The sequence below is a fragment of the Macadamia integrifolia genome, chromosome 14 (assembly GCF_013358625.1).
Source record: "Macadamia integrifolia cultivar HAES 741 chromosome 14, SCU_Mint_v3, whole genome shotgun sequence".
Taxonomy (NCBI): Eukaryota; Viridiplantae; Streptophyta; class Magnoliopsida; order Proteales; family Proteaceae; genus Macadamia; species Macadamia integrifolia.
This window is the reverse complement of record NC_056570.1, coordinates 3,049,991-3,075,025: the sequence shown is the minus strand read 5'-3', so window position 1 is coordinate 3,075,025 and position 25,035 is coordinate 3,049,991. Positions and strand designations below refer to the sequence as shown.

Below are 25,035 nucleotides of genomic sequence, written 5' to 3'. Positions count from 1 at the left end.
GTTTGTTTCCACCCTTTTGGGTTCTTTGTATTTTTTTTTTTTTTTTGGGTAAAAGTTCTTTGTATTTCATTCGTTTTTTCTAATATACAACTTTGTTGACTTTAAGCAAAAAATAAATAAAAAGTCTCCCAAGATTAGATATATATATATATATATTGAATTAATTCCAATAAAATAGGGAGAGGGATGTAAAAGGAAGAAAAAAAAATATTTAATGAGAGTCCTTACGGTGGTAGCATCTGCAAAGACATTCGGCGTGTGGAAACCGTTGTTAAAGATTAGTGGACTCCAGTAGTTTCGGAATTGAGAGTCATAGTCTCATAGAGTTGTTATGACCTCTAATCCATTACACACGCCAAGTCACAAATCACTGTCTACCTGCTTTCATAGACCATTCGTTAGATTTGACTTTACCGCTAACAAATGAAAGCAATTAATTCAGTATGTTGATATAGAAAGAAGGCCGATTCCTATTTTACAAAATTCATTAAAGGAGAGGATGAATGACCAAACGAGAGTGCTAAAGGAAGACCAAGCTTTAGATTTTATTAATGCCTTTCTTTCCTTCGTGCTGATGGCAATGCTGAAGGTGGGTCGTTAAGAAAAGGGTGTGGTTTTGTGTTTAATTTTGTTGTTTGGGTGAATTTTTTCCTTCTATTTTGATTTTAATGAAATAATTTTAGCGGAAAAAAAGAATGACCAAACGAGAGCAGAAAAATAACTGGAATACAATGTTCATCAAGTTCGCGGTGTTGTTCCTTCTCCTAAGGGGATCTGTAGCATCACAGCAAAACGATATTGGTTTCACCTACAATGGCTTTGGAGGAGTTAACATGAGTTTGGTTGGCCTGGCTCAGATTACAAACAATGGCCTCCTAATGTTGGTAAACACCACTAAACAACAGGCGGGTCATGCTTTCTACCCTCATCCGCTTCACTTCATGAATTCATCCACAGGTAGTGTTTTCTCCTTCTCCACTACCTTTGTATTTGCCATGTTCTCTCAGTATGGTGCAGTAGCTGGTTCTGCAATGGCGTTTGTGATCGCACCCTCAACAAAGTTCCCAGGTGCTATTCCAGCAAGTTATATGGGACTTTTTAACCTGACAAACATTGGCAGATCATCGAACCATGTCATCGCGGTGGAGCTGGATTGCTACAAAACTGCGGAATTCTATGACATCAATGGAAACCATGTCGGTATTGATATCAACGACTTGAAATCTGCTCAATCTGCTCCGGCATCTTATTTTAGTGATCAAGAGAAACGATATGTGAACCTGACTCTCTTGAGTGGACAAGCTATGCAACTTTGGGTGGAATATTCTGGTACACAAAAGCAACTTAATGTTACTTTAGGTCCTTTTAACGCCCCTAAGCCAACAATCCCACTCTTATCCTTGAACAGAGATCTCTCTCCAATCGCCGTAGATCCTATGTTTGTCGGCTTCTCATCTGGTACTCACACCTTCGATCTACACCATTATGTGTTAGGTTGGAGTTTTAAAATGAATGGGAAAGCAAAAGAACTAACACTCTCCCAGCTTCCTAAGCTTCCTCGTTTTGGACCAAAAAAGACACCTAGAATTGTCAGTGTTGGAATACCTGTTATCGGTGTTATTTTTCTGTTACTCTTCATCTTCGTCATCAGATCTATGGTTAAAACGAAGAAAAAGTTTGCCGAAGTGCTTGAGGATTGGGAATTGGATTATAGAACACACAGGTTCAAATATAGAGATCTCTACATCGCCACCAAGGGCTTTAAGAACAAGGAGCTTCTAGGAGTCGGTGGCTTTGGTAGGGTCTATAGAGGTTTACTACCCAGATCCAAAGCAGAAGTTGCGGTGAAGAGAGTTTCCTACATTTCTAGACAACGGGAGAGAGAATTTGTTGCTGAAATCGTCAGCATTGGTAAATTGCGGAATCGGAACATAGTACCACTCTTGGGCTATTGCCGACGTAAGGGAGAGCTCCTTCTGGTCTATGATTTCATGCCCAACGGGAGTCTAGACAAATACCTATTTGATCAAACTACAAAGACGATGCTGAGTTGGTGTCAAAGGTTTCGAATCATCAAAAACGTGGCGGCCGCATTATTATATCTGCACGAAGAATGGGAAAAGGTTGTGGTTCATAGAGATGTGAAGTCTAGTAATGTCTTATTGGACAAGGATTTCAGTGGAAGATTAGGAGATTTTGGGCTTGCAAGATTATATGACCATGGAACCGTTCCCCAAACCACCCATATCATGGGGACACTTGGTTACCTTGCACCAGAACTTTGTAGAAATGGGAAAGCAAATCCCAGTGTGGATGTGTTTGCATTTGGAGTCTTTTTGCTCGAAGTTGCTTGTGGTAGGAGGCCTATAGAACCACAAGCATCAGAAGAGTGTGTGCTGTTGGTGAATTGGGTCCTCTTACTTTGGAGTGAGGGCTTGATTCTTGATACAGTGGATCCAAAACTGGGAACGGATTATACTACGCAGGAAATGGAGGTGGTGTTAAAACTTGGATTGCTTTGTTCTCACTCAACTCCAACTGCAAGGCCCCACATGCGACAAGTTGTGAGCTATTTAGAGGGGGAGGTCCCCTTGTCAGAGCTGTCATTGCTTGGTCTAAGCACAACCACAAATGGCAGAACTTTGGTCACTCCTATTGGTCTTGGGAACACAATGACTCGGCCATCATCAGTTGCAGAATCTATACTCTCTGGTGGCCAATCTCTCTAAGTGACATTGTAAGTGATGAATAGCTTCTCTTCTTCCCTATTTATAATTAAGTGGTCCTCCGCAAGGTTAGGTTAGTGTCTTTTCCGTATGATTTATGTTTCTACTTATTCGAGCTTTTCTATTTCTACAGGTATTTGGTATCATTAATTAAGTGATCCCCTTGTAGTTTAGGTATCTTTAAATTTGTTTTATTATATGTTTTAAGGGGAAGAGAATGCTAATTTGTAACTTGAATTCGCTCCCCATAATTAATTGAATTCTCTCTCTCTCTCTCTCTCTCTCTCTAAGTATGGTCACCACCAATAGGCAGTATGTGGGGCCTCACTTTAACGCTTAAGCCATGCTATCACAATTTGACTGTACAAGGGACGCAAGGAGTGTAGGAATAAGAGTGGTGGTACATGTAGAAGTTTGGAACTACGAAGAAATAGTAGATTGGTTGATGGAGGGAACATCTAAGGGGTGGTATTGAGAAATTTTCACTTATTAGTTGATTCTCATAACAATAATTGGTGGGTTGATTCTGGTAGCATAACTCACATTGTTACTGCTTTGCAAGACTATCTGAAAACAAGGCTACCGACCGAAAGTGAAAGATGTATCTATTCAAGCAACAGAATGCAATCTAAAATAATAGTTGTAAGAATTTTCATATTAGTTTTGCATTCAGGATTTGTAATGGATTTGGATAGATCATTTTATATTCCATCTTTTAAGAAGAACTTGATATCAATGTCACGTTTGGCACCATTAGGATTTGTTTTTCATTTTGTTTTTACTTTAAACATTTTGAAAACAATGTGATGGTTGGTTCTGGTACTTTAATTGATGGTTTATATTTCTTAAATTTGGACTCTGCTTATGAAGGTAGTTTGTTATCCACATTCAACAATGTAGGCATTAAAAGAGTTATTGCTACTGAGAAATCCTCCATGTTGTGGCACCAAAGATATGGTCATATCTCCATCGAGAGAATGAAAAGATTTGTGAAAGGAGTACTTGATACTCTAGATTTTACTGATTATCCACATCCAACTTGATGCTCTTTAGGTAATTCGGGATATACTGGTGCTGGTGGTATTTTTAGGGACAAGGAGGATCGTATAAGCTTGAACCCAAACCTTAGAAATTTGAGTTGTGAACATAAGTGATAATATGTATACGTTGGATGTTCTAATTATCATTTCATATGGATGTATGTGTTTTAGGTGTGGAATTATTTAGGCAGCACTTTTTCTCACTGAGTTGTGGTGCTGACCCCTTATTATATATGTTTTTTCACCAGAACAAGATCAAGGTTGTAGGTCGGTAAGGAGCCTACAAGTCAATGAAGACTGATATGGAGAAACTGTTTTGAATATTTTGTTTGTCTCCTATTTGATAGGTAGAAGTTGTGTAAATATTGATTATGTATGAAATCGAGAGCTTCGGTTGTAAGTAATATGCCAATAAGAAGTGATCTTAATACTTTGAATTCTATGTATTATTTGAATGTTTTATTTCAATGGTGAATGTTATGATTTTTATTATTGAATATTTATTTTATTCTTTGATCATTTCATCATCGCCCATGAGGGTATAACCATACTCCATCCCAGCTTAAGATCCTTACAGATGTAGCCAGTGAGGTGGCACACAAGTTGATCACGGCACAAGGCGACACCGCGTGGCACAACCTATTGTCGTGCAATCAGCGAAGGCCAGCCCCAGCAAGAGAGTGTTATGGGTTGCTCACAGGGCTCCATGCACCTAAGCCAGTAGGCTGGTTTGGTTCATCGAAAAGAAACTATAGTATGGAATTAAGGAAGTTTCTGTCAGTTTTTGAGTTTCAGGGGGGTTTGCAATTTGTACTTATTAAAGAAGTTCATCCACAGGGGCTCTCTGTCACTGAGTGAAATATGTCTGAAATTACTAACCTTTGATGCTCCATCATGCTTAGGTGTAAAACTATTCAAGGTCTGATTTATGCTCTAAATCTAGTTACGATTATAAAAGAAGACAGATAGCTTTTGATAATGTCTCAAAAAGAATTATAGAAATCCATGATCAATATAGCCACAAACAAAAGTTCTGCTTCACCAGTGGAGTAAGAAGAACTCCGTTACCATTGGTGACTCAATTCTAATTCCATCACAAGCTCCAACCTTCTATTGATGAATTCGAAAATATCCTTCCTTCATTCATTCAATAGCCTTCAAAACCAAATATTGGTGAAAGAAAGATTTTAAGTTATCAATAATCCATATTAACAGGTTTTTATATGGCATCAGACCTAACTTAAAAACAAACGCCAACCAATTAATAATCCACAAGAAGAAATTGACTTAATCCCACTTATAAATAGAAGACATCTTACTAAAATAAATAAGCTTCTTTTTTTTTTCCCCCTTAAGAAAAGAAGGATTATACAATGAGAGACTGAAACACCATAAGCTCCAACAACTAAGAAAAAAACTAGCCCCTGCCACCGGACTTCCAGACTTCTTGGGGATGACTTGGCCGAGTCCATGAATCCCAGAAAGGCCTGGGCTTGCTAGTAAAACAAAAAACATAACTACTCTTAACCAAAAAAACAAAAACTAGATATCAGCGTCCTCCAGAAGGTAGAGAGTCTGCAATTGATGATGGCGGAGTCTTTCCACTACTACAATAGGGACCCCAAAATGAGGCTTCACCAGTACTTTCTGAAATCAAAGATGGCAGGTCCGGTTGTGGAATCTCTCCCTCCAAATATCCGACAACGTGTCTCATACATGGCCTTGCAATTGGATCGGATTGAGAGCAAAGCAATCCGAGTTTTAACACTAACTCCATTTCCTCCACTTCATAAGTCATTTCCAATTTGGGATCCACAGTTTCAAGAATCTTCCCACTATTCCAACTTGAGATCACCCAATCCACCAACTCAATACACTCTTCTGATGCTTGTGGATCAATTGGCCTCCTACCACAAGCCACTTCCAGCAAAAAAACCCCAAATGCAAACACATCCACACTAGGATTTGCTTTGCCAGTTCTTGCAAATTCTGGTGCAAGATAACCAAAAGTACCCACCACATGGGTGGTTTCTGGATCCCCACCATGATCATATAATTTTGCGAGCCCAAAATCTCCCAATCTCCCGTTCATTTCCCTGTCTAACATGACATTACTGGACTTGATGTCTCTGTGAACCACAACTTGTTCCCACTCTTCATGAAGATATAGTAACGCGGATGCCACACTTTTGATAATTTGAAATCTTTGTTTCCAACTCAATGTTGTAGATTGATGAAATAGGAACTTGTCTAGACTTCCGTTGGCCATGAAATCATAGACTAGAAGGAGCTCTCCTTTACGTCGACAATACCCCAAGAGTGTTACAATATTTTGATGCTGCAATTTACCGATGCTGACGATCTCAGCAACGAATTCTTTCACCCCTTGTGTTGAATCATGTGATACTCTCTTCACTGCAATCTCTACTTTTGAGGTGGGTAATACACCTTTGTAGACTTTACCAAAGCCACCTATACCAAGAAGCTCTTTGTCATGAAATCCTTTGGTTGCGAAGTAGAGATCTTTATATTTGAACCTGTGAGGTCCATATTCAAGTTCCCAGTCTTCACGAACTTCTGCAAACTTGTTCTTCCTTGCTACAATAAATTGGATGATAACGATGGACATGAAAAATAAACTAGCACCGATCACAGGAAATCCAATGCTAAAAATTCTAGGCCTTGTTTTAGGTCCCATTCGAGGAAGCTTAGGAAGTTGGGAAAGAGAAAGTTCTTTTGCTTGACCGTTCATCTTAAAGCTCCACCCCAACACATATTGAGGTGTTTTTGTGGCAGAAGTAGATGATGAGAAGCCCACGAACATAGGATCTACCATGTAACGTGAAAGATCAATGTTCAAGGACAAGAGTGGAATGGTTGGTTTAGCAGGGACGGTAGTTGGAGCTAAAGTCACATTAAGTTGCTTCTCTGTACCATCATATTCCACCCAAAGTTGCATTGTGTGTCCACTGTAAAGGCTGAGGTTCACGTATCGATTTTCCTGATCACTAAAATAAGATGCCGAAGCAGCTTTAACAGATCTCAAATCATTAATATCAATACCGACGTGGTTATCATCAATATCATCAAACTGTGTATTTTGGAAAGTATCCAACTCGACTCCAATTACATGGTTAGATGAGTTACCGTTGTTTGTGGTGTTGAAGATGCCCATATAACTGGTTGATATAGCACCAGGGAACCCTCTGGAGGGTGCGATCACGAACACAATTCCAGGACCTCCTAGTGTTGGTATCTCAGAGAACAAGGCGAACACAAAAGTAGTAGAGAAGGAGAGAACATTACCATTGGACGAATTTCTGAAGTGAACTGGCTGGGGATGGAAGGCATGACCCATCTGTACCGGTGTGGTGTTTGCCAACATTAGGAGACCATTGTCTGTGATCTGGGCTAAACCGTCCAAGCTCATGTTAACTCCTTGAAAGCCATTGTAAGTGAAACTAACATCTTCTAGTTGTGATGGTACAAATCTGCAGAGGAGAAGCAACAACATGTACTTGAAGAAGAACATTGTTTGCCACATTATTTTTCCTTCGTTCTCAAGATTTAGTAATTGAACTTCTCTCTCCTCTTCATTGATTTTGTAGAGTTTTGGGTCATGGCTTTCACATTGTAGTTTCACTGATCTTCTTGCCTTTTTCAATCAAAATCCTTGTTTGAATTCTAACAAAAGGATAATAATAGGGAGGAGAAAGGTGTGAAGAAATCGAATTTTTTTAAGATTCTCATTCACTATGGCCCATGACAACCACATATGATAGGAAGGAGAGAGGTGTGAAGGAAAACTTTGTCCGAATAATAATTGTAGTTTGATATTTCAACATAAAGTTGGGACCAAGACGGATGAATGGACTATAATTGGTTTGCCTTAAAGATGGGACCAAGTTGGATGAATAGAATTTAATAGGTTTGAAGGCAAGCTGACAATTCATAATGACTTAGGGTGTGACAAAGTCATTAGTGGGTCCCGCGAAAGTTTCATATCACCCAAGTATTCTGGCTCCACCTTTGACTCATATAGCCTGCCAAGGAAGAACGCTAGCCTGTCAACATATCCAATGGTTTTACCTAAAAAAAAAAAAAAAAAAATCCAATTATTCAAACCTTGAATAGACGCTGAGAAATCTGCATAGAAATTGGATTTAACCCCCAACTCTTTGCAAGAAATAATTACAGCACCATTGTGATCTTTGTTTGAACACTCCTCCTGGAGATTATGAAGGTGGACAATACCCTTTTGGCAAATCACATTTCAATAATGAATAAAAAGCGGATTTTAAATGGGAAAAGCACAACTCACACATTGAAACAATTGGGATACCTTCCACACTAATTTAGAGTTTGTCATCTCTATACAACCAATGGAATAGATATCATATGTCCAAGTAGCAGAATTGTCTTGTGATGTTTGAAAATGTAAAGACCTTTGTGAAGTTAATATTATCTCTTATTCTCATTTTTAAGTTAAATCTTGAGGTTTCGGTTGTTTTCATTTTTTATTTTATTCCAGATAAGATATTACAAATGTATTTAATTATTATTTGGTAGAGGGGGAGCCATCAATTGGGTAGCATAGGATACAATTGGTTGGTCGATAGGGGTAAAGAAGAGAGAGGGTGCCAAGAGGAGAGAGAGACACAAAGAGCTGATACATCTTATAATTAAGCATTTGAATTACTAATTGAAATTTTTTACTCAAATTGAATAAAACCTTTTAAGCCAGAACCAAAAATAGTCTAGTGATTGATTCTGTTTTGATATCAAGATGTGAAACCGTTTATTAAAGGTTCAATTTTGGTTTTAAGAAATGAAACCATTTAAACCTTCAATTTTGAACCAATTATACGGGTATGCTACTAAACCAATTATACATATTTAACTGATTAAAATACTGGTTAGTCCTGGTATTTTTTTTGGTAAGAAGTCCTGCAATTTTATATATACCATCTAATGTTTTGTAGTTAATTTAAAACATCCATATAATAACTTTATTTTATTTTATTTTATTTTATTTCTTAAGTCACAATATGAATGTAGATGCCGTGTTCCAAGCTTTACATTATCAACTTTATTTATTGGTCTTCAAAAATACGTTGGTTCTATAGAACCCAAAACTGTTAACTTTTCTTTTTGCTAAAAGTTGGGAATTAAATTAAAATAAAAACAAAATAGGAATACAACAAAACCATGGGCATACTCATGCAGAAGCAAACAAAGCAATCATAAGAGTCCTCACCTTCAGCATTGCCATCAGCAGGGATCCTTTGAAGCTCTCAAAAAAAAAAAAAAAAAAAAATGATATCTAGGGCTAGATCTTTCATTTGTAGCAAGCTCATCAACAATACGAGCTTGAAAATTAATCATGCTAGCAGAAGTTCCATATTTTGATGGAAACTGTTTATGAATTAATTTCAAATTGAGATATTAAATGCAACCTTCAGTTCCATAAACGACATTTCATATCAAAAACATAATTTTCAGTTTCTGCGTCAAGATGCCGTTTTAAAACATTAAAATGGTGTATGGTGAACCTCTTTCAAGAGCAATTACCCTAGTTCTTCAGTTGTTTTTTTTTTTTGGAGCGAAACCAAAATGCCGAAACAAGGTTTCATCGTTCCATTACGTTTCTAGCTTTTTTTTTATCCTCCTTTTTATTCCAAAAAAGTCGAAAAACACCAAATTAACACCAAACACTTTATTTTATTTTTTTGTTCTTATAGAATGAAAAAAACGTGATTTGGTCTCTCTCCCTGTCAATCTGCTACTTTTTTTTCTTTTTTTTCTTTTTTTTGGATTGATCTTACTTTAAATTCTTTTTCTTAGAAAGAGATCTTGAAAGAATTAGGAGTGTGCAAAGCATTACTCAAAAGCACTTGAGTTTAAAGCACAACAATTAGAACTTCACTTCCGATGGTCCAACCAGCAACACACAATATAATTCATTCTTTAATTCTCTAACCTGATGGAGAATTAAGATGTACCATATCCACAAATTAAAGATCATTCTTTAAAGAACTTAGACAAAGGTTCACGTATTGACCTTTCAACATGGATTAATCTTTCTTTGAACAAAATGAGCGATAAGAGTCATGGTCAAATTGTCCTTTCTTTTCTAGACTTTCCATTCTTGTTGACTCCAATACAGCATGAGAGCTATTTATTCTTTCCTTCTTGATTACGGCACCTTGTGAGCAGAAGTGCCACATCCACATGTTTTGGTGATCCACAGGGTCATGACTAAAAATAGAGATTAGAACTGAGACAAAGGCGCGTGTATTGACCTTTCAACCTGGATTATTCTAACTTGCTTTCATTAGAATGAGAGATAATTGTTTAGCCTTGTACCCAAGCCATTCTTTGTACCAAAATTTTCATGTTGATAAGGTTATTGTTCAAAACGATTGGAATTTGGTATCCCTGAATAACCTTATCCCCCAATCAATTCTGAAATGACGTCATCAAAATTCCAATTATTGCTCAACTTGATACTTGGTGTTGTACCATATCTACTGATGGTACGTTTTCCACCAGGCTCGCAGCTAAGTTTTTGTCTACTTCCGCTCCCATTTCTATTACGTTTAGAGGTATTGGCAATCGATCAACTTCTGCTTCGTCTATGTGGTCGAAGTTCTTGTGCTAACTTCGCATTCATCCCAAATTTAAAATGTATTTTTAGGTAAATTCTTTGAATGGAATCCATGTGAGGGATATTTTGGGAACATGGATTACTATTGATCAATCTTGCCCTCTTCGCAGAAAGGAATCCAAGTCTACCACTCACATTTTCTTCCTTTTGTGACTTAGCTGACAGAATATGAGCTGTTGCCCCACTTGACTTAAGACTCAAAAATCTTCACTTGTTTACCTTTACTGAGGTGATTGGATATTTTTTCACGCATGCCAATATTTCCAAGTTTGAAAAACAATGGATCTTCTATATCATGGGTGTAACTACTTATTTTATATGGCTATACAAAAATAATGTTTTGGCCAAGAAAATTGATCCAATCTTGAACACATTTTGCATAATATTAATCTATGGCTTTCTGAATTAAAGTTAATACAGCATACTAACTTTGTTGCATTAGTTTAGTTCATTACAGATGCCCAGAAGATATCGTAGAACGATGCTTATTTATGGACAGAACAATGATAAGCTATATGTAGAGGAGATGAAGATATTAAGATAGCTATGTGGGAAAACTAAAAAGAATAAAGTAAGGAATGAACCTATTAGAGAAGATATGAAAGTTGGTTGAATTCATGATAAGCTTTAAGAAAGTTATTTGAGATGGTGTGGTCATATTCTATAGAGGTCATCGGATGCACCAGTAAGGAAGAGTAATCTGATCCTAATAAAAATAGAAAGGAAAGAGATTAAGCTTGTCCTGAGTATGATCTTGAATAAAGTAGCCTGAAGGACTAGGAACCAACCCAATTTAGTTCTGTTCTACTTTGTTACTATTTTTGATCATCTGTTTCCATCCACTTTTATTTTTTGTTTTCTTTTTTCTTAGATTTTACTTTTCCTTTTCTTTTTTCTTAGATTCATGTAGCCGACCCCATGTCTCTCTAGCCTCTTTCCTTATTTCACCGAAGAGACAAAAATGAAATTCACCTTGCCTATCAGAACCAAGCAATACTTCCCCAAGTGTTCTTCGTAAGACTCTTGTGGTATTACAATCTTAGTAGAGTTCCCGCATGAATAGGCTCCGAAAACCCCTCCACATTCAGAAGTGTACCTCCTACAGCTTTTGCGTACATCTTCTTGGAGGCAGCCCCTCTATCGCCGCCACCTTTGTTAGGTTTACGGAAAACCTCACCACATACCTCTTCTTCTCCTTGGCAAATCTCAGACCTATTCACCTTGGCCGCACCAATGGCTGGTGTGTTCTCAATCTAATCACCCTCTTCAATCTCCATGGGAAAAATAATCAACCTCTCTTCCTCCTGCTCCTCCTATTCACTCCTTCCTATCATAGGATGGAGAAGACACTCCACCTCCACAAAAACAATAGTCCCGAAATACTCCGTGGGAATCAATGGACCTTGTATCTTCATCTCCTCCGCCAATCCTCTCTCGAGCTCTCATTAACTCTCTGGTTTTTCTATTTTTCCACACCTCCATATCCTCTAGACTTTAGGTACTTCTAACAAATATGCTTTCATTTTAACCCCTCCAACCTCCGTTATATTACAACTCACCCCATTTGGGTGAAATGACTGTAATGCCCTATTCCACCTCTCTTCTATCCAATATTTTTAATGCATATTGTTGTCAAAAATACTATTCAAGATACCCATAAATAGTGTTTTTGTGAGAATTGTCCATTTTTCTTTTGTCTAATTTTTAGATTTACAACCATATGGTTTTAGACGGGAAGAGAAAATCTGCTCATGGTGATGGTCCTAGTATGAACAACAATGGTTGCGCTCACTAAAGGTGGAAATCCAGTGGATAAAGTTCAAAATTCAAATTTCAAATCCAAAATATTAGACAAAGCAAGTGGGGCTTCGGGTACTAATATTAGATTATTAGTTGGGATTGATTGAAAAATCAAATTTAGAGGCTGATTAAGAAAATGATGAGGATATTAGCAATCCAGTTCATGGGGAGGCATTAAACGGGGAAAACTTTTTCCCTTAGGAATTGACTTCCACACCAATTGTTTTGATCAAAAACATAAGAAAACTTGTAATTTTGTTAACAAAGAATCTTGAACTCAAGACCGCTTCAAGTAAAACTACCATATAACAATTGGGCCACCAAAGCAAACAGGCCATAAGAAATACATAAGAAATCCTCAAATTGTTTATGACTTAAATCAAATAAACAAGGGCAACTTACAGTTAGCTATCTATCAACGCCCCTCAGATCCCACAGTACCAAAGGGAGCGAGAAGTTTTGATGTCATTCATATTAGATCTAATACAAAGTATATTTTATTATTAAATCTTGAGATGAGATATTACATTATGGGCATAGATTACTCAAACGGTAATAAGTTGAGGGCATTTTCACCTTAAGCTACCAACCCCATCGGTCTTAACTTCGTTTGCTTTCTTAATGGACCATTCATTTGACCCCAACCATTACACACTCTTGAGTCACAAATCACTGTCTACCTGCCTTCATAGACCATTCATTTGACTTTTCTTTTACTGCTACGAACAAAAGCAATTAATTCAATATGTTGATACAAAAAGAAGGGAAATTCCTGCAGATTCCTATCATACAAAATTCTTTAAAGGAGAGGATGAATGACCATTGGAGAGCAGAAAAATAACTGGTATACAATGTTCCTCAAGTTCGCGGTGTTCTTACTCCTCCTCAGGGGATATGTAGCATCACAGCAAAACGATATTGGTTTCACCTACAATGGATTTGGAGGAGTTAACATGAGCTTGGATGGCTTAGCTCAGATTACAAGCAATGGCCTCCTAATGTTGGTAAACACCACAAGACAACAGTCGGGTCACGCCTTCTACCCTCATCCGCTTCACTTCATGAATTCATCAACAGGTAGTGTTTTCTCCTTCTCCACTACTTTTGTATTTGCCATGTTCGGTAAGTATGGTGCAGTAGCTGGTACTGGAATGACGTTCGTGATCGCACCCTCAACAAAGTTCCCAGGTGCTGTTCCAGCAGGTTATATGGGACTCTTCAACATGACAAACGTTGGAAAATCATCCAACCATGTCATCGCTGTGGAGTTGGATTGCTACACAAGTGCGGAGTTCAATGACATCAATGGAAACCATGTCGGTATTGATATCAACGACATGAGATCTGCTCAATCTGCTCCAGCTTCTTATTTTAGTGATCAAGAGAAACGATATGTGAACCTGACTCTCTTGAGTGGACAAGCTATGCAACTTTGGGTGGAATATTCTGGTACACAAAAGCAACTTAATGTTACTTTAGGTCCTTTTAACGCCCCTAAGCCAACAATCCCACTCTTGTCCTTGAACAGAGATCTCTCTCCAATCGCCGTAGATCCTATGTTTGTCGGCTTCTCATCTGGTACTCACACCTTCGATCTACACCATTATGTGTTAGGTTGGAGTTTTAAAATGAATGGGAAAGCAAAAGAACTAACACTCTCCCAGCTTCCTAAGCTTCCTCGTTTTGGACCAAAAAAGACACCTAGAATTGTCAGTGTTGGAATACCTATAATCGTAGTTATTTTTCTGTTACTCTTCATCTACCTCATCAAATCTATAGTTAAAACGAAGAAAAAGTTTGCTGAAGTGCTTGAGGATTGGGAATTGGAATATAGACCTCACAGGTTCAAATATAGAGATCTCTATATCGCCACCAAGGGGTTTAAGAACAAGGAGCTTCTAGGAGTCGGTGGGTTTGGTAGGGTCTATAGAGGTGTACTACCCAGATCCAAAGCAGAAGTTGCAGTGAAGAGAGTTTCCTACAATTCTAGACAAGGGGAGAGAGAATTTGTTTCTGAAATCGTCAGTATTGGTAAATTGCGGAATCGGAACATAGTACCACTGTTAGGGTATTGCCGACGTAAAGGAGAGCTCCTTTTAGTCTATGATTTCATGCCCAATGGGAGTCTAGATAAATTCCTATTTGATCAAACAAAAACAAAGATGACACTCAATTGGAGTCAGAGATATAGAATCATCAAAAACGTGGCAGCCGCGTTATTTTATCTGCACGAAAAATGGGAAAAAGTAGTGGTTCATAGAGATGTGAAGTCTAGTAATGTCTTATTGGACAAGGAGTTCAATGGAAGATTAGGAGATTTTGGGCTTGCAAGATTATATGACCATGGAACCGTTCCTCAAACCACCCATGTCATGGGGACACTTGGTTACCTAGCACCAGAACTTTGTAGAAATGGGAAAGCAAATCCAAGTGTGGATGTGTTTGCATTTGGTGTTTTCTTGCTCGAAGTTGCTTGTGGTAGGAGGCCTATAGACCCAAGAGCATCAGAAGAGTGTGTGGTGTTGGTCAATTGGGTTCTCTCACTTTGGAGTAAGGGCTTGATTCTTGATACTGTGGATCCAAAATTGGGAATGGATTATACTGTGCAGGAAATGGAGGTTGTGTTAAAACTTGGATTGCTTTGTTCTCACTCAGATCCAACTGCAAGACCCCACATGCGACAAGTTGTGAGCTATTTGGAGGGGGAGGTCCCCTTATCGGAGCTGTCATTGCTTGGTCTAAGCACAACTACAAATGCCAGAACTTTGGTCACTCCTATTGGTCTTGGTAGCACAGAGAATCAATCATCATCAGTTGCAGAATCTGTACTGTCTGGTGGCCGATGAACTCTCGATTATAATACAGTTTCTATCATAACTCAAAGTAAGATTGCGCGTCATGAATAGTTCTCTTATTTCCTAGTTCTAATTAATTGGGTCCTCCGCCAGATTTGGTTCTCTTTGTATGATTTATATATGTTTCTAATTATTTGAGCTTTATCGAATTTTACAGATTATTTGGTATAAGTAAGCTAGTTTAGGTCGATTATTATTATTATTATTATTATGGAGAAGAGAATGCTAATTGGTTACCTGGCCACTGTAACTTTTATATCATGCTATGTTTAGGGTTTTACTAAATTATCTAAGGCTTGATATTATTAATCTGTAATTACTTGAATTCGCTCTCCAAAAGTACTTGAATTCTCTCTCTCTCTCTCTCTCACCCACCCCCACAGTTATGGTCATCACAAATACCGTTATAGACCAGTCATATCAGGTCCAACCGAAATTTTTTTCACAAAGATTCTAATACGGTTTTCAATCACCTAAAATACCCTCACTAATAAAAAACACAATTTGCTGAAGAAACACCAAACTAATTAATCTAATTTCAATACGCAATAAGGGGGTCTCACTTTAAGGCTTAAGCCATGCTATAACAATTTGACAGTATGAGGGTCGCAAGGACCGTAGGAATAAGAGACTATGTTCAATACTTTAATCCTTGATTCCAGGAATTATCAAGAAGATTGCTAAAAAAAAAAAAAGACTTAGCTAGGAGATTGGTTAATGGAGGGAACACGTAAGTTGTTGACTGATTAGTAGAAACTTGGGGTGAGAGAAAAAAAAAAAAGTAGATATATGGTCAAGATAACACCCCATTCAATATTGACTGATTAGTACAAACTTGTCTCAAATTGAAAATGAAATAATATCTTTATTCAAGAAAATTTTGGCCAATTAAAATATGAGGTTTGTCAAAACTTGTCCTAAATTGAAATAATTGAACTAACGTCTCCATCTATGGAAATTTTGATAATTTGAAATTTCAACATTGACGACTGAAAAATTTAGTTATTTTTATCTGATGTGATTATTGAAAGTCTAGCTATTTTGAATAGAAGGGTCCTTGTACGATTCAACACGATTAGAGTCATCGAGAGGGACAAGAAGTCATTATGGTGGCTCAACTACACCAACAACTCAAAGTAATGGCGCCCAGCCTGGATCTGCCAAAGGAGAGTCTTGAACCAAGCATAGGATCATGGATTCAGAGCTTGGTATTGAATTGGGGCTCAGCTATCCTGGAAACTAGTATGATATTAATATGGATTGGCACATATCAACTTGTATCAAATGGTTTTGCCCTTCTTTTCTTATAAAATTAAAATTTTTATTATTTTATCCTTGTTTCATATAGCATTTCATTGATATGGGATTGGTTTCAGTCAATATTGATGCGAATCATTTGATACAATCATTCTGGTTTCGATTCCTAAAAGTTCATAGACAAGCCCAAACTTCTCTGTTGACAGCCTATACGGAGCTGATCACGTTCAAAATAAAGCACTAAACAAATCCAAGAGGGTTCCAAGCATGGTTTAAAGTGTCTCCAATACGATAATATACCCTCTGATATGTATCTTAAATTTAGTCGACCGATACAATAATTGATAATGAATTTTTAATCCTTGATCTTTAATATATCTAGCATATTTTTCGATATAATATGATACATTTGATACGTATCTTAAGTTTAGTTTATCATTATAGTGATTGATACCAATACTTTAATTCTTGGTTCCAAAAACTAGGATTGAGTCAAATTATTATAGAATAGCTTAAGCCTTAAAATGATATGAGGATCGATACCAATACTTTAAAAATTATTCCATGTCTGAAATTATGAAAAACATTGCGACCAAAAAAAAAAAAAAAAAAAATTTAGCAAGAAGACTTGTTAATGCAGGGAAGAAGTAAAGGGTGGTCTTGAAAAAATTTCACTTAGTTAAGAGTTTTGATTCTGTATGTATAGTTGAAAACGACAGTTACATTTTGGTAAGTCTTAAATCCCATTATCTTACTGCCTCCTCTGGACCTCTTGTAGTTCGAACCTTATCTCCAACCTTATCCCCATTTCAGCCCTTCAATCCATATCCCTAGTCATCTTCCATCATCATCTCTTAACCTTCCATTTCTTCTCATTTCATCATCTCATTCCAAGAATGCGGAGGCTACCCAAGTCCCTAACCCGGATTTTTCCCAACCGGGTACAGCCATTAGACCCATCCTCTTAACTCCAATGACCCAAATGTTAACCCTGTAACCAACCCGAATGCACAACCACTTTCAACCTCATTGCGTATCCATATTATTTCTTCCATACCCGGCCCAAATGTTCAACCCAAAATCGAACCCAGCTTTGTCAACCCCACCCCTCAACCCCTAAGTTGCAGATTGAACAGATTTCAAGTCATTGATATCAATACCAACGTGGTTTCCATCAGTCTTTGAACTCTTTGTTTTGGAAGGTATCCAGCTCGATTGCGATGACATGATCTGTTCTAGTACTTTATCTTTTGTCATTCTCCCAGACTCAGTCTTTTACGGTTGCTAAAATATCATATATGTTAAGTTTCTCTATATTCTTGATCCATTTTGATATATTTTGGTGACAATTTGAATGATATTTTTTTCGATATCTGTAATAGTAGCAGAGGGATTGTGTGAACTTTGTTAAATTTGTATTGTGTGTGAATTTATGTCTCTATTTTTCTTGGTATTTATTAGTGGTTGCTCTAACAATATATGTTAGGGGCAGGAGGAGAAAAAAGATAAAAATACACAACAACTATTACAAGAAATATACAACAACATCAAAGTGGAGCCCACTCACCCTCTTCGGTATTACCATAAGAAGTAGGTACCAACTCGCAGGAAAATTACAAAACAATTAGTCATTCAACTATTTCCTCGGAAGATTTTTGGTGAAAGAGGTATTGTCATTTTTTTTGTCGACATCTTTGTTTGATTGGTCTTCTAGAAACGTAGGACCAACAAGAAAAAATGGTCTACGAAGGCAGGCGGACAGTGACTGGGTTCAATTACATGTGGGATGCCATATTCCACGCATCCAAATGATAAAAGTGAACTTCCATGTCAAAAAAAAAAAAAAGTGAATCTTAGGTTTCGTTTGACTTCAAAGGTAATTTAAGCAAAAGGGAAGTAAATTTTTATACTAAAAAAAAAAAGTATATAATTGTTATCCTATGTGATTTAATATGATTATATAAACTACTTAATCTTTTTAACTTTATTTAGTAATAAAACATTTTATATATAATTTATTTTTTATATTATACCAAAGGTTTTGGATGGAAAGTAAAATGAAATTTTATAACCAAATATGGAATGATGTAAAGTTCATGTTATAGTCACATGGGGGTGATGATTACATATATTTCTTTCTTAAGTATGAAAAATTCACTTCCCTTCCCTTTAACTCCCCTTGCAACCAAACATAGTCTTAATAATTACAGGTATAAAGGGATGTATAATCAGATAATATTTTCAACCATCTCGTGTATCAGTGGATGGCTCTCCTTGGGTTTCCGGATATCATTGAGTGAAAAATCACTCATTGCAATGGGGAAGCCTAGCTGATTACTTGGCCAAATCTACAACAAAATTTGAATTATCTGATCCTGTAACTTCATGGCCAAGGTCGGTTTACGATGCTTTGAGGTTAGATGCGCCGGAAAGACCAAGATATTAGTTCTGATATAATTTTTTTGGGTAATTTACAGCGCCACCCTCTAGAGAATGCCATTATTTGAAAAACAGTTACTATATAATACCAAATTATACTTAGACCCCTTGCCATCGATCTCTGTTATGGAATATATCTTATTTACTGATGTTAGCTATTATATATTTTTTTAAATACCAAAATACCCTTGCAAAATGGGAACTACCTAATATACCCTCTAATAACTCCCTAGCCCTATATCGAAAAAAAACCCATCCCCCTAGAACTTGACCGGTACCTCAAAGACATCTGTAGATGAATTTCCCGACTCCTTTTCTTGGAAAGTCTTCTCCATTTGTGGTGATCCATCTCATAAAACTGCTTGTAACACAAACAATCCGAGACAATGAATTTAATGGCTGCAAGAGTAATCCTTCAAGGAGTCGCAATCATATAGGAGAAATATCTCTACCCAGTTCAAATATTAAGTCTAAGGCCGATTTTTAAAATTATTTAAAATGAGAAAGAGAAATCATATAGGGTCTATAGAGGTGTACTACCGAGATCCAAAGCAGGAGTTGCAGTGAAGAGGGCTTCCTACAATTCTAGGCAAGGGGAGAGAGAATTTGTTGTTGAAATTGTCAGCATTGGTAACTTGTGGAATCAGGACATAGTACCACTCTTTGGATATTGCCGACCTAAAGGAGAGCTCCTTTTAGTCTATGATTTCATGCCCAATAGGAGCCTAGATAAATTCCTATTTGATCAGAAAAAAAACAAAGATGACACTCAATTGGAGTTAAGAGATATAGAATCATAAAAAACGTGGCAGCCACGTTATTATATCTGCACGAAAAATGGGAAAAAGTAGTGGTTCATAGAGAAGTGAAGTGTAGTAATGTGTTATTGGACAAGGAGTTCAATGGAAGATTAGGAGATTTTGTGCTTGCAAGATTATATGACCATGGAACCGTTCCTCAAACCACAAATGTCATGGGGATGCTTGGTTACCTAGCACCAGAACTTTGTAGAAATGGGAAAGCAAATCCTTGTGTGGATGTGTTTGTATTTGGAGTTTTTTTTTTCCTGAAAGTTGCTTGTGGTAGGAGGCCCATAGAGCCATGAGCATCAGAAGAGTGCGTGGTGTTGGTGAATTGGGTTCTCTCACTTTGGAGTAAGGGTATGATTCTTGACACAGTGGATCCAAAACTGGGAAATGGATTATACTGTGCAGGAAATGGAGGTTGTGTTAAAACTTGGATTGCTTTGTTCTCACTCAATTCCAACTGCATGACCCCACATGCAACAAGTTGTGAGCTATTTGGAGGGGGAGGTCCCCTTATCGGAGTTGTCATTGCTTGGTCTAAGCACAATCACAAATGGCAGAATTTTGGTCTTGGGAGCACAGTGAATCAATCATCATCACTTGGCCAATGATCTCTCGATTATAATACAGTTTTATTTTTTATTTTATTTTATTTTTTTATCAAAACCCAAAGTGATTGTGCGTCATGAATAGCTTCACTTCTTCCCTATTTATAATTTAGTGGTCCTCTGCGAGTTAGCTTAGTCTCTCTTTGGTATGATTTATGTTTTTATTTATTTAATTTTTTTTATTTATTTAATTAAGTGGTTCCAGCTAGTTTTAGTTAATTAAATTTTTTTATTATATATATTTTAAGGGGGGAGAACACTAATTAGTCGTGTGACCCTTTAACTTTTATTTCTATATATGTTTAGGGCTTTATGGTCAATTTTTTAATATTTTGGCAAGGTTTGGATCATCCAAGGCTTGATATTATTGATCCATAATTACTTTAACTCTCTCTCTCTCTCTTTCTTTTGCACGTATAGTCACCACCAATACCAATATGGACTCGTCATATCAGGTCGGATCAAAAGATTTTGCCCAAAAGATTTTTGATCAATACGTATTCAATTGCCTAAAATACCCTCAATAATAAAAACACAATTTGTCGAAGAAAAGCCAAATTAAAGTAAATTTAATAGGCAGTAAGTGGGGTCTCATTTTAAGGCTTAAACCATGCTATAACAATTTGACTCTACAGGGTCACAAGGAGCGTACGAATAAGAGTGATGGCGCATGTAGAAGTTTGGAATTACCAAGAAGTAGTACATTGGTCAATGCTGGGACAAGCAAGGGATGGTCTTGAGAAAATTTCAGTTAATAACGATATTTGATTTTGTATGTATAGCTGAAAAGGACAGTTACATTTCGATAAGTCATTAATCCCACTCCCTTAATGCCTCCTCTGGATCTCTTGTTGTTCGAACCTTATCTCCAACCTTATCCCCATTTCAGTCACTCAATCACATGATAACCTTCTTAATTGGTGGCCTAGAGATACGCTTTCAAGACTATGTTTAAAAACAAGGGACTTCTCTTACATTTGGCCCATATCATATAGTGGTAAATTTATAGACTAAAGGTAAAATGGGAAATTCACACTGAAAATACTATTTAAGAATACCATGAATAGTAATTTGACAGTTGTAAGCATAAAAGCCTATTGTCTAGAAAAGAACTGGTCATGGATATAATGGGTATTTCACCCAAATGGGGTGAGTTGCAAATATAGAGAATAGCAAGGGTTAATGGGTGAATTAGAAACTTCATAGGGGTACCCCAGCCTATGGAAAGTGTGGGAACACACATTGGTTCTAGCGGGTGATTATTAGGGGCATTATGGACATTTCTTTACTTTTAAATTTAAATAAAAAGGAAGAGAAACTAAGTAGAGAGAGAGAGAGAGAGAGAGAGAGTATGTCACACCTCGTCTCCATTTACCTGAAGGCTGGTGACCTGAACACACAATTGTATCCACAATCCATCAAGGATCTTCAATACAATACTTTAATGTCACAATAAACTAAAACCACAAGTATTTAATAGTCAATAGAATAATACCACTGGTGAACTTCTTGTGATAATACTATATTTATACAAAAGAAAGTTTAACTTGCCTGAACATAATTACAAGTAATCACCCCTTAGGGTACATCCATTATATATACCAAAATAAACAAAAAGCGAAAATGATAACATCATCTTCAGAGTGCCCCGAAGGCACAGTCATCACGCAACCATCCTTGTGTGTGACCAACTCCTCAACCCAAATATTGTCTCCATAAGGACCCAGCTCCTCAACAGCACTCTCGAGATGGTTCTCTGAATCAACATCTAAAAATATTGCAACAAATGGGGTGAGCTTCTACAAAGCCCAGTGAGGGGGGACATACAAACAACCACATCTATATATGAAATGCCACAATAAGGAAGATGCTCAACAACACCAGATGAATTCGTATTAAATGAATGCAATGTCATGATCCGGTTTGTTATCACACAAACCTAGTCAACAGATTCTAAGTTCATAGTGGGTTTTAGTGCTACTATAATATAGGTGATATCCTCAGTCACGAATGTATGTTATCGGTCCCTGAGGATACAAGCTAGTTGTCAGTCAAGAGAATACCGGTTCCTACATGACTACTTCAGTACTTGGTAAGACCCTATTAATGATCCCCCATATATACCACAATACCGGTATCCAACCTTTGGTGAAGGGTTTCTCATGACGTTCTCACATGCATTTTCACGACTCTCTCTCTCTCTCTCTCTCTCTCTCTCTCAACATAAGAGAACAAATGAAACTTTGAATTAATATTACTCATTTTTGTTCCCACGTGCATTTGCACGTGTATTTCTTACTAGTATATAAATATATATATATATATATATATCACAATCATACTCACACACATTGTGACCATACCGTGCCGGAACCCAACCTTCGGCTACCTTGCATCTTAAATCTCCCTTACACACTTACATATAACAATATGCATATTCAATTTCACGATATTTTTTTGGGTAAAAGATGATATTATTAAAAGGAATAAAAATGAGGAATCTCAATACATGGCAAAGTCCCAAAAAAATCGTTCTCCAAAATCCTCACTTTTGACATTGCCATCAGCAGGGGAAAAAGGAGAGACACACTAGCAGAATCTATAATTGGGTCTACCGTTAGCATTTCTGCTAAGGAGCTCCACAATATGAGCAGGGAAGGAAGCGTTTAGTCCTAAGACACCACTCTTGGTCTCATCTCTAGCTAAATAATCCGCAATGGTATTTGCCTCTCTGAAATTATGAGATATTTTCTAGGTGATTCCGTCCAAATATGGTTTAAGGAAGGACCACCACTGTGCAACAAACCAAGGGACCTTCCTTTGTTGAATCAACATCACCACCGCACTAGAGTCAAACTCAACCCATAGGTGGTTAATGTCCATATCCCTAGCCCGCATGAGACCTTCCATTAGCCCTTCCGTCTCAGCTTCAAAAACCCATGTAACCCCCATAAAAATTTTAAAGGAACCCAGTACTTTTCCTATATGATCTCCAAAAACTCCTCCCACACCAGCTCGGCCCGGGTTCCCCAACTAGCTGCCATAATAATTAAGCATAACCCAGTTAACTTGGGGCTTACACCAAAACACCTCTAAAATTGGTCTAGCAGGCATGCCCTGAACCGTCAGACCCAGCTTCCTGCATCACATCATGTCAGCCATAGTTCTGACCGCCCCTTTGTGTTAGGTTTGCACCTCTTTATCTCATCAATAATAAATAAACAAACATACCTTGGGTGCCTCCATCCTTCATCATGCCGCCTCAAATTTATTTTTCTCCAAATATTATCAGCCACAATCACCAGCCCCGTCTCCCACAATTCTTTGCAACATACCTACCTCAGAGATCTTTTCCACCATTGAAAGAGCAAAAGCACAGACTCAGGTCTTGACCACCCAATACTAAAGCATTCACAAAGAAAGGTCCATATTTCTTCCGAAAAAGGGAACCCAATATTCAATTTCACAATAGTAGCATATTTTAATATGCAAATGCAAATGACCATTCATATAAGTAGACATATTATAAACACTCCGTAAAACATTCACAGCACCCACTCACCTCATGTTCCTATCGGTTGAATATTATAGTGTTAATTCACACCCGCACTTCATGGTTTGCTTGTTTTAGGTAGGAGATACATGTTAGGGATAGTGTTCAAGGTTGGAATTCATGCATGCAACAAATGTGCACACCAATTAGTTTAAAAATGATGTGATTAGTCACCTAGGGGTTTATATTCTAGGGGTTTGTCCAATTTTCTCAATTTAGGGTTTAGGTTATTAAATTCTAGGAAATCAAATTGGGGTTTTCATGCATTGTGTCCCTACACCCAAATGTGGTCACCCCAATCCCTTAGTCTAGGTCTCCTTCTCCAATTCCCCAACCTATAGTTGAGTTAGGGTGGAAGGTTATAGAGGATTTGATTAGTTTCCTAAATTTGGGGGTTTAGGTTACCCAATTTTTTTTGTGGATTACAATTAGGGTTTCATGCATTAGTCTCGAATTTCATTTATAATCACCCCGAACCCCTATTTTAGGTGTACAACATCTTTCTCCCAACATAGGGTTAGGTTATGATGGGTGATTATAGAAGATTTGGCCAATTGCCCAATTTCTAATGTTTTGGGTTGCCCAATTTGGGCTTTTCATGTGAGAGGTCTCCTCACTCAAATGTGAATGGTTCAAATAGCTAGATTAGGTCTCCTACACAAAAATCCCCAACTTAATTTATAAATCAAGTAGGTGGATAAAGGAGATTTCGGTCAGGGTTCCTAATTTAGCTTAGGTTTAGAATGGGGGTAGGAGAGAGAGAGGCAAGTACATAGGAGGTAGAGAGAGAGATAGAGTGGAACTCACCTTTAATGGGTAGGTGACCTTCCTTGCTCCCTTGCTTCCTTCTCCCTTGCTCTTCTTCTTCTTCTCCTTTCTCCCTTCTTTTGCTCCTAGTTTGCTAAGAATGAAATGAATGAGCAAGAAGCTCTATTTATAGTAACTTAAGTCACTAAAGCTTGTTAATGGTTTTTTCTAATAACTTATTATATGGTCACTAAAATTTAATAAGGCTTGTTTGGGAAATAAATGAGTTTTTTTTTTATAACTCTTTATATAGTAACTTAAGTTTACTAATAAATGGGATTTCTCCCATTATTGGGTTAATTCTTCAATCGGCACTAGTGGGTCCACCTCTAAGTAATTTAACACATTAATCCATTCATTGGTATGTTGTAGCAATTATTGAAGGTGGCCTAAGGTGCACAGATGCACGGGCCGGGGCCTGGCTCCATGGTCAAATAACCTATTTTGTTAAACTAGTCCGACCGATGTGGGTAAATT

General features: G+C 37.3%; 3 protein-coding genes and 1 long non-coding RNA gene across 5 annotated transcripts; 2 read left to right on the top strand and 2 right to left on the bottom strand.

Moving 5' to 3' along the window:
• The first annotated feature begins 514 nt into the window (after window positions 1-514).
• On the top strand, window positions 515-4,229 carry LOC122061895 (L-type lectin-domain containing receptor kinase IV.1-like). Its single transcript, XM_042625425.1, has 2 exons — window positions 515-2,737; window positions 4,015-4,229. Exon 1 carries the CDS (start codon window positions 696-698, stop codon window positions 2,727-2,729), a length of 2,034 nt encoding a protein of 677 aa, XP_042481359.1. The 5' UTR covers window positions 515-695; the 3' UTR covers window positions 2,730-2,737; window positions 4,015-4,229.
• An 819-nt stretch (window positions 4,230-5,048) lies between these two features.
• On the bottom strand, window positions 5,049-7,482 carry LOC122061894 (L-type lectin-domain containing receptor kinase IV.2-like). Its single transcript, XM_042625424.1, has one exon. It carries the CDS (start codon window positions 7,308-7,310, stop codon window positions 5,316-5,318), a length of 1,995 nt encoding a protein of 664 aa, XP_042481358.1. The 5' UTR covers window positions 7,311-7,482; the 3' UTR covers window positions 5,049-5,315.
• A 5,421-nt stretch (window positions 7,483-12,903) lies between these two features.
• On the top strand, window positions 12,904-16,415 carry LOC122061893 (L-type lectin-domain containing receptor kinase IV.1-like). 2 transcript variants are annotated; one of them, XM_042625423.1, is made up of 2 exons: window positions 12,904-15,116; window positions 16,141-16,415. In XM_042625423.1, the coding sequence occupies exon 1, from the start codon at window positions 13,049-13,051 to the stop codon at window positions 15,077-15,079; it is 2,031 nt and encodes a 676-aa protein (XP_042481357.1). In that variant the 5' UTR covers window positions 12,904-13,048; the 3' UTR covers window positions 15,080-15,116; window positions 16,141-16,415. The 2 variants fall into 2 exon arrangements, with proteins under 2 accessions (XP_042481357.1, XP_042481356.1); XM_042625422.1 differs by having other exon boundaries at window positions 16,138-16,415.
• Window positions 16,416-21,592: 5,177 nt separating this feature from the next.
• On the bottom strand, window positions 21,593-24,642 carry LOC122061449. Its single transcript, XR_006134649.1, has 2 exons — window positions 24,559-24,642; window positions 21,593-21,966 (listed from the first exon to the last, which is right to left on the bottom strand). It is a non-coding gene; the product is annotated as an uncharacterized LOC122061449 (long non-coding RNA).
• Window positions 24,643-25,035: the final 393 nt, after the last annotated feature.

Excerpts from the sequence above, each read along its gene's own strand:
- LOC122061894 (XM_042625424.1), bottom strand. The coding sequence starts at position 7,310 with ATGTGGCAAACAATGTTCTTCTTCAAGTACATGTTGTTGCTTCTCCTC.
- LOC122061895 (XM_042625425.1), top strand. The coding sequence starts at position 696 with ATGACCAAACGAGAGCAGAAAAATAACTGGAATACAATGTTCATCAAG.
- LOC122061893 (XM_042625423.1), top strand. The coding sequence starts at position 13,049 with ATGACCATTGGAGAGCAGAAAAATAACTGGTATACAATGTTCCTCAAG.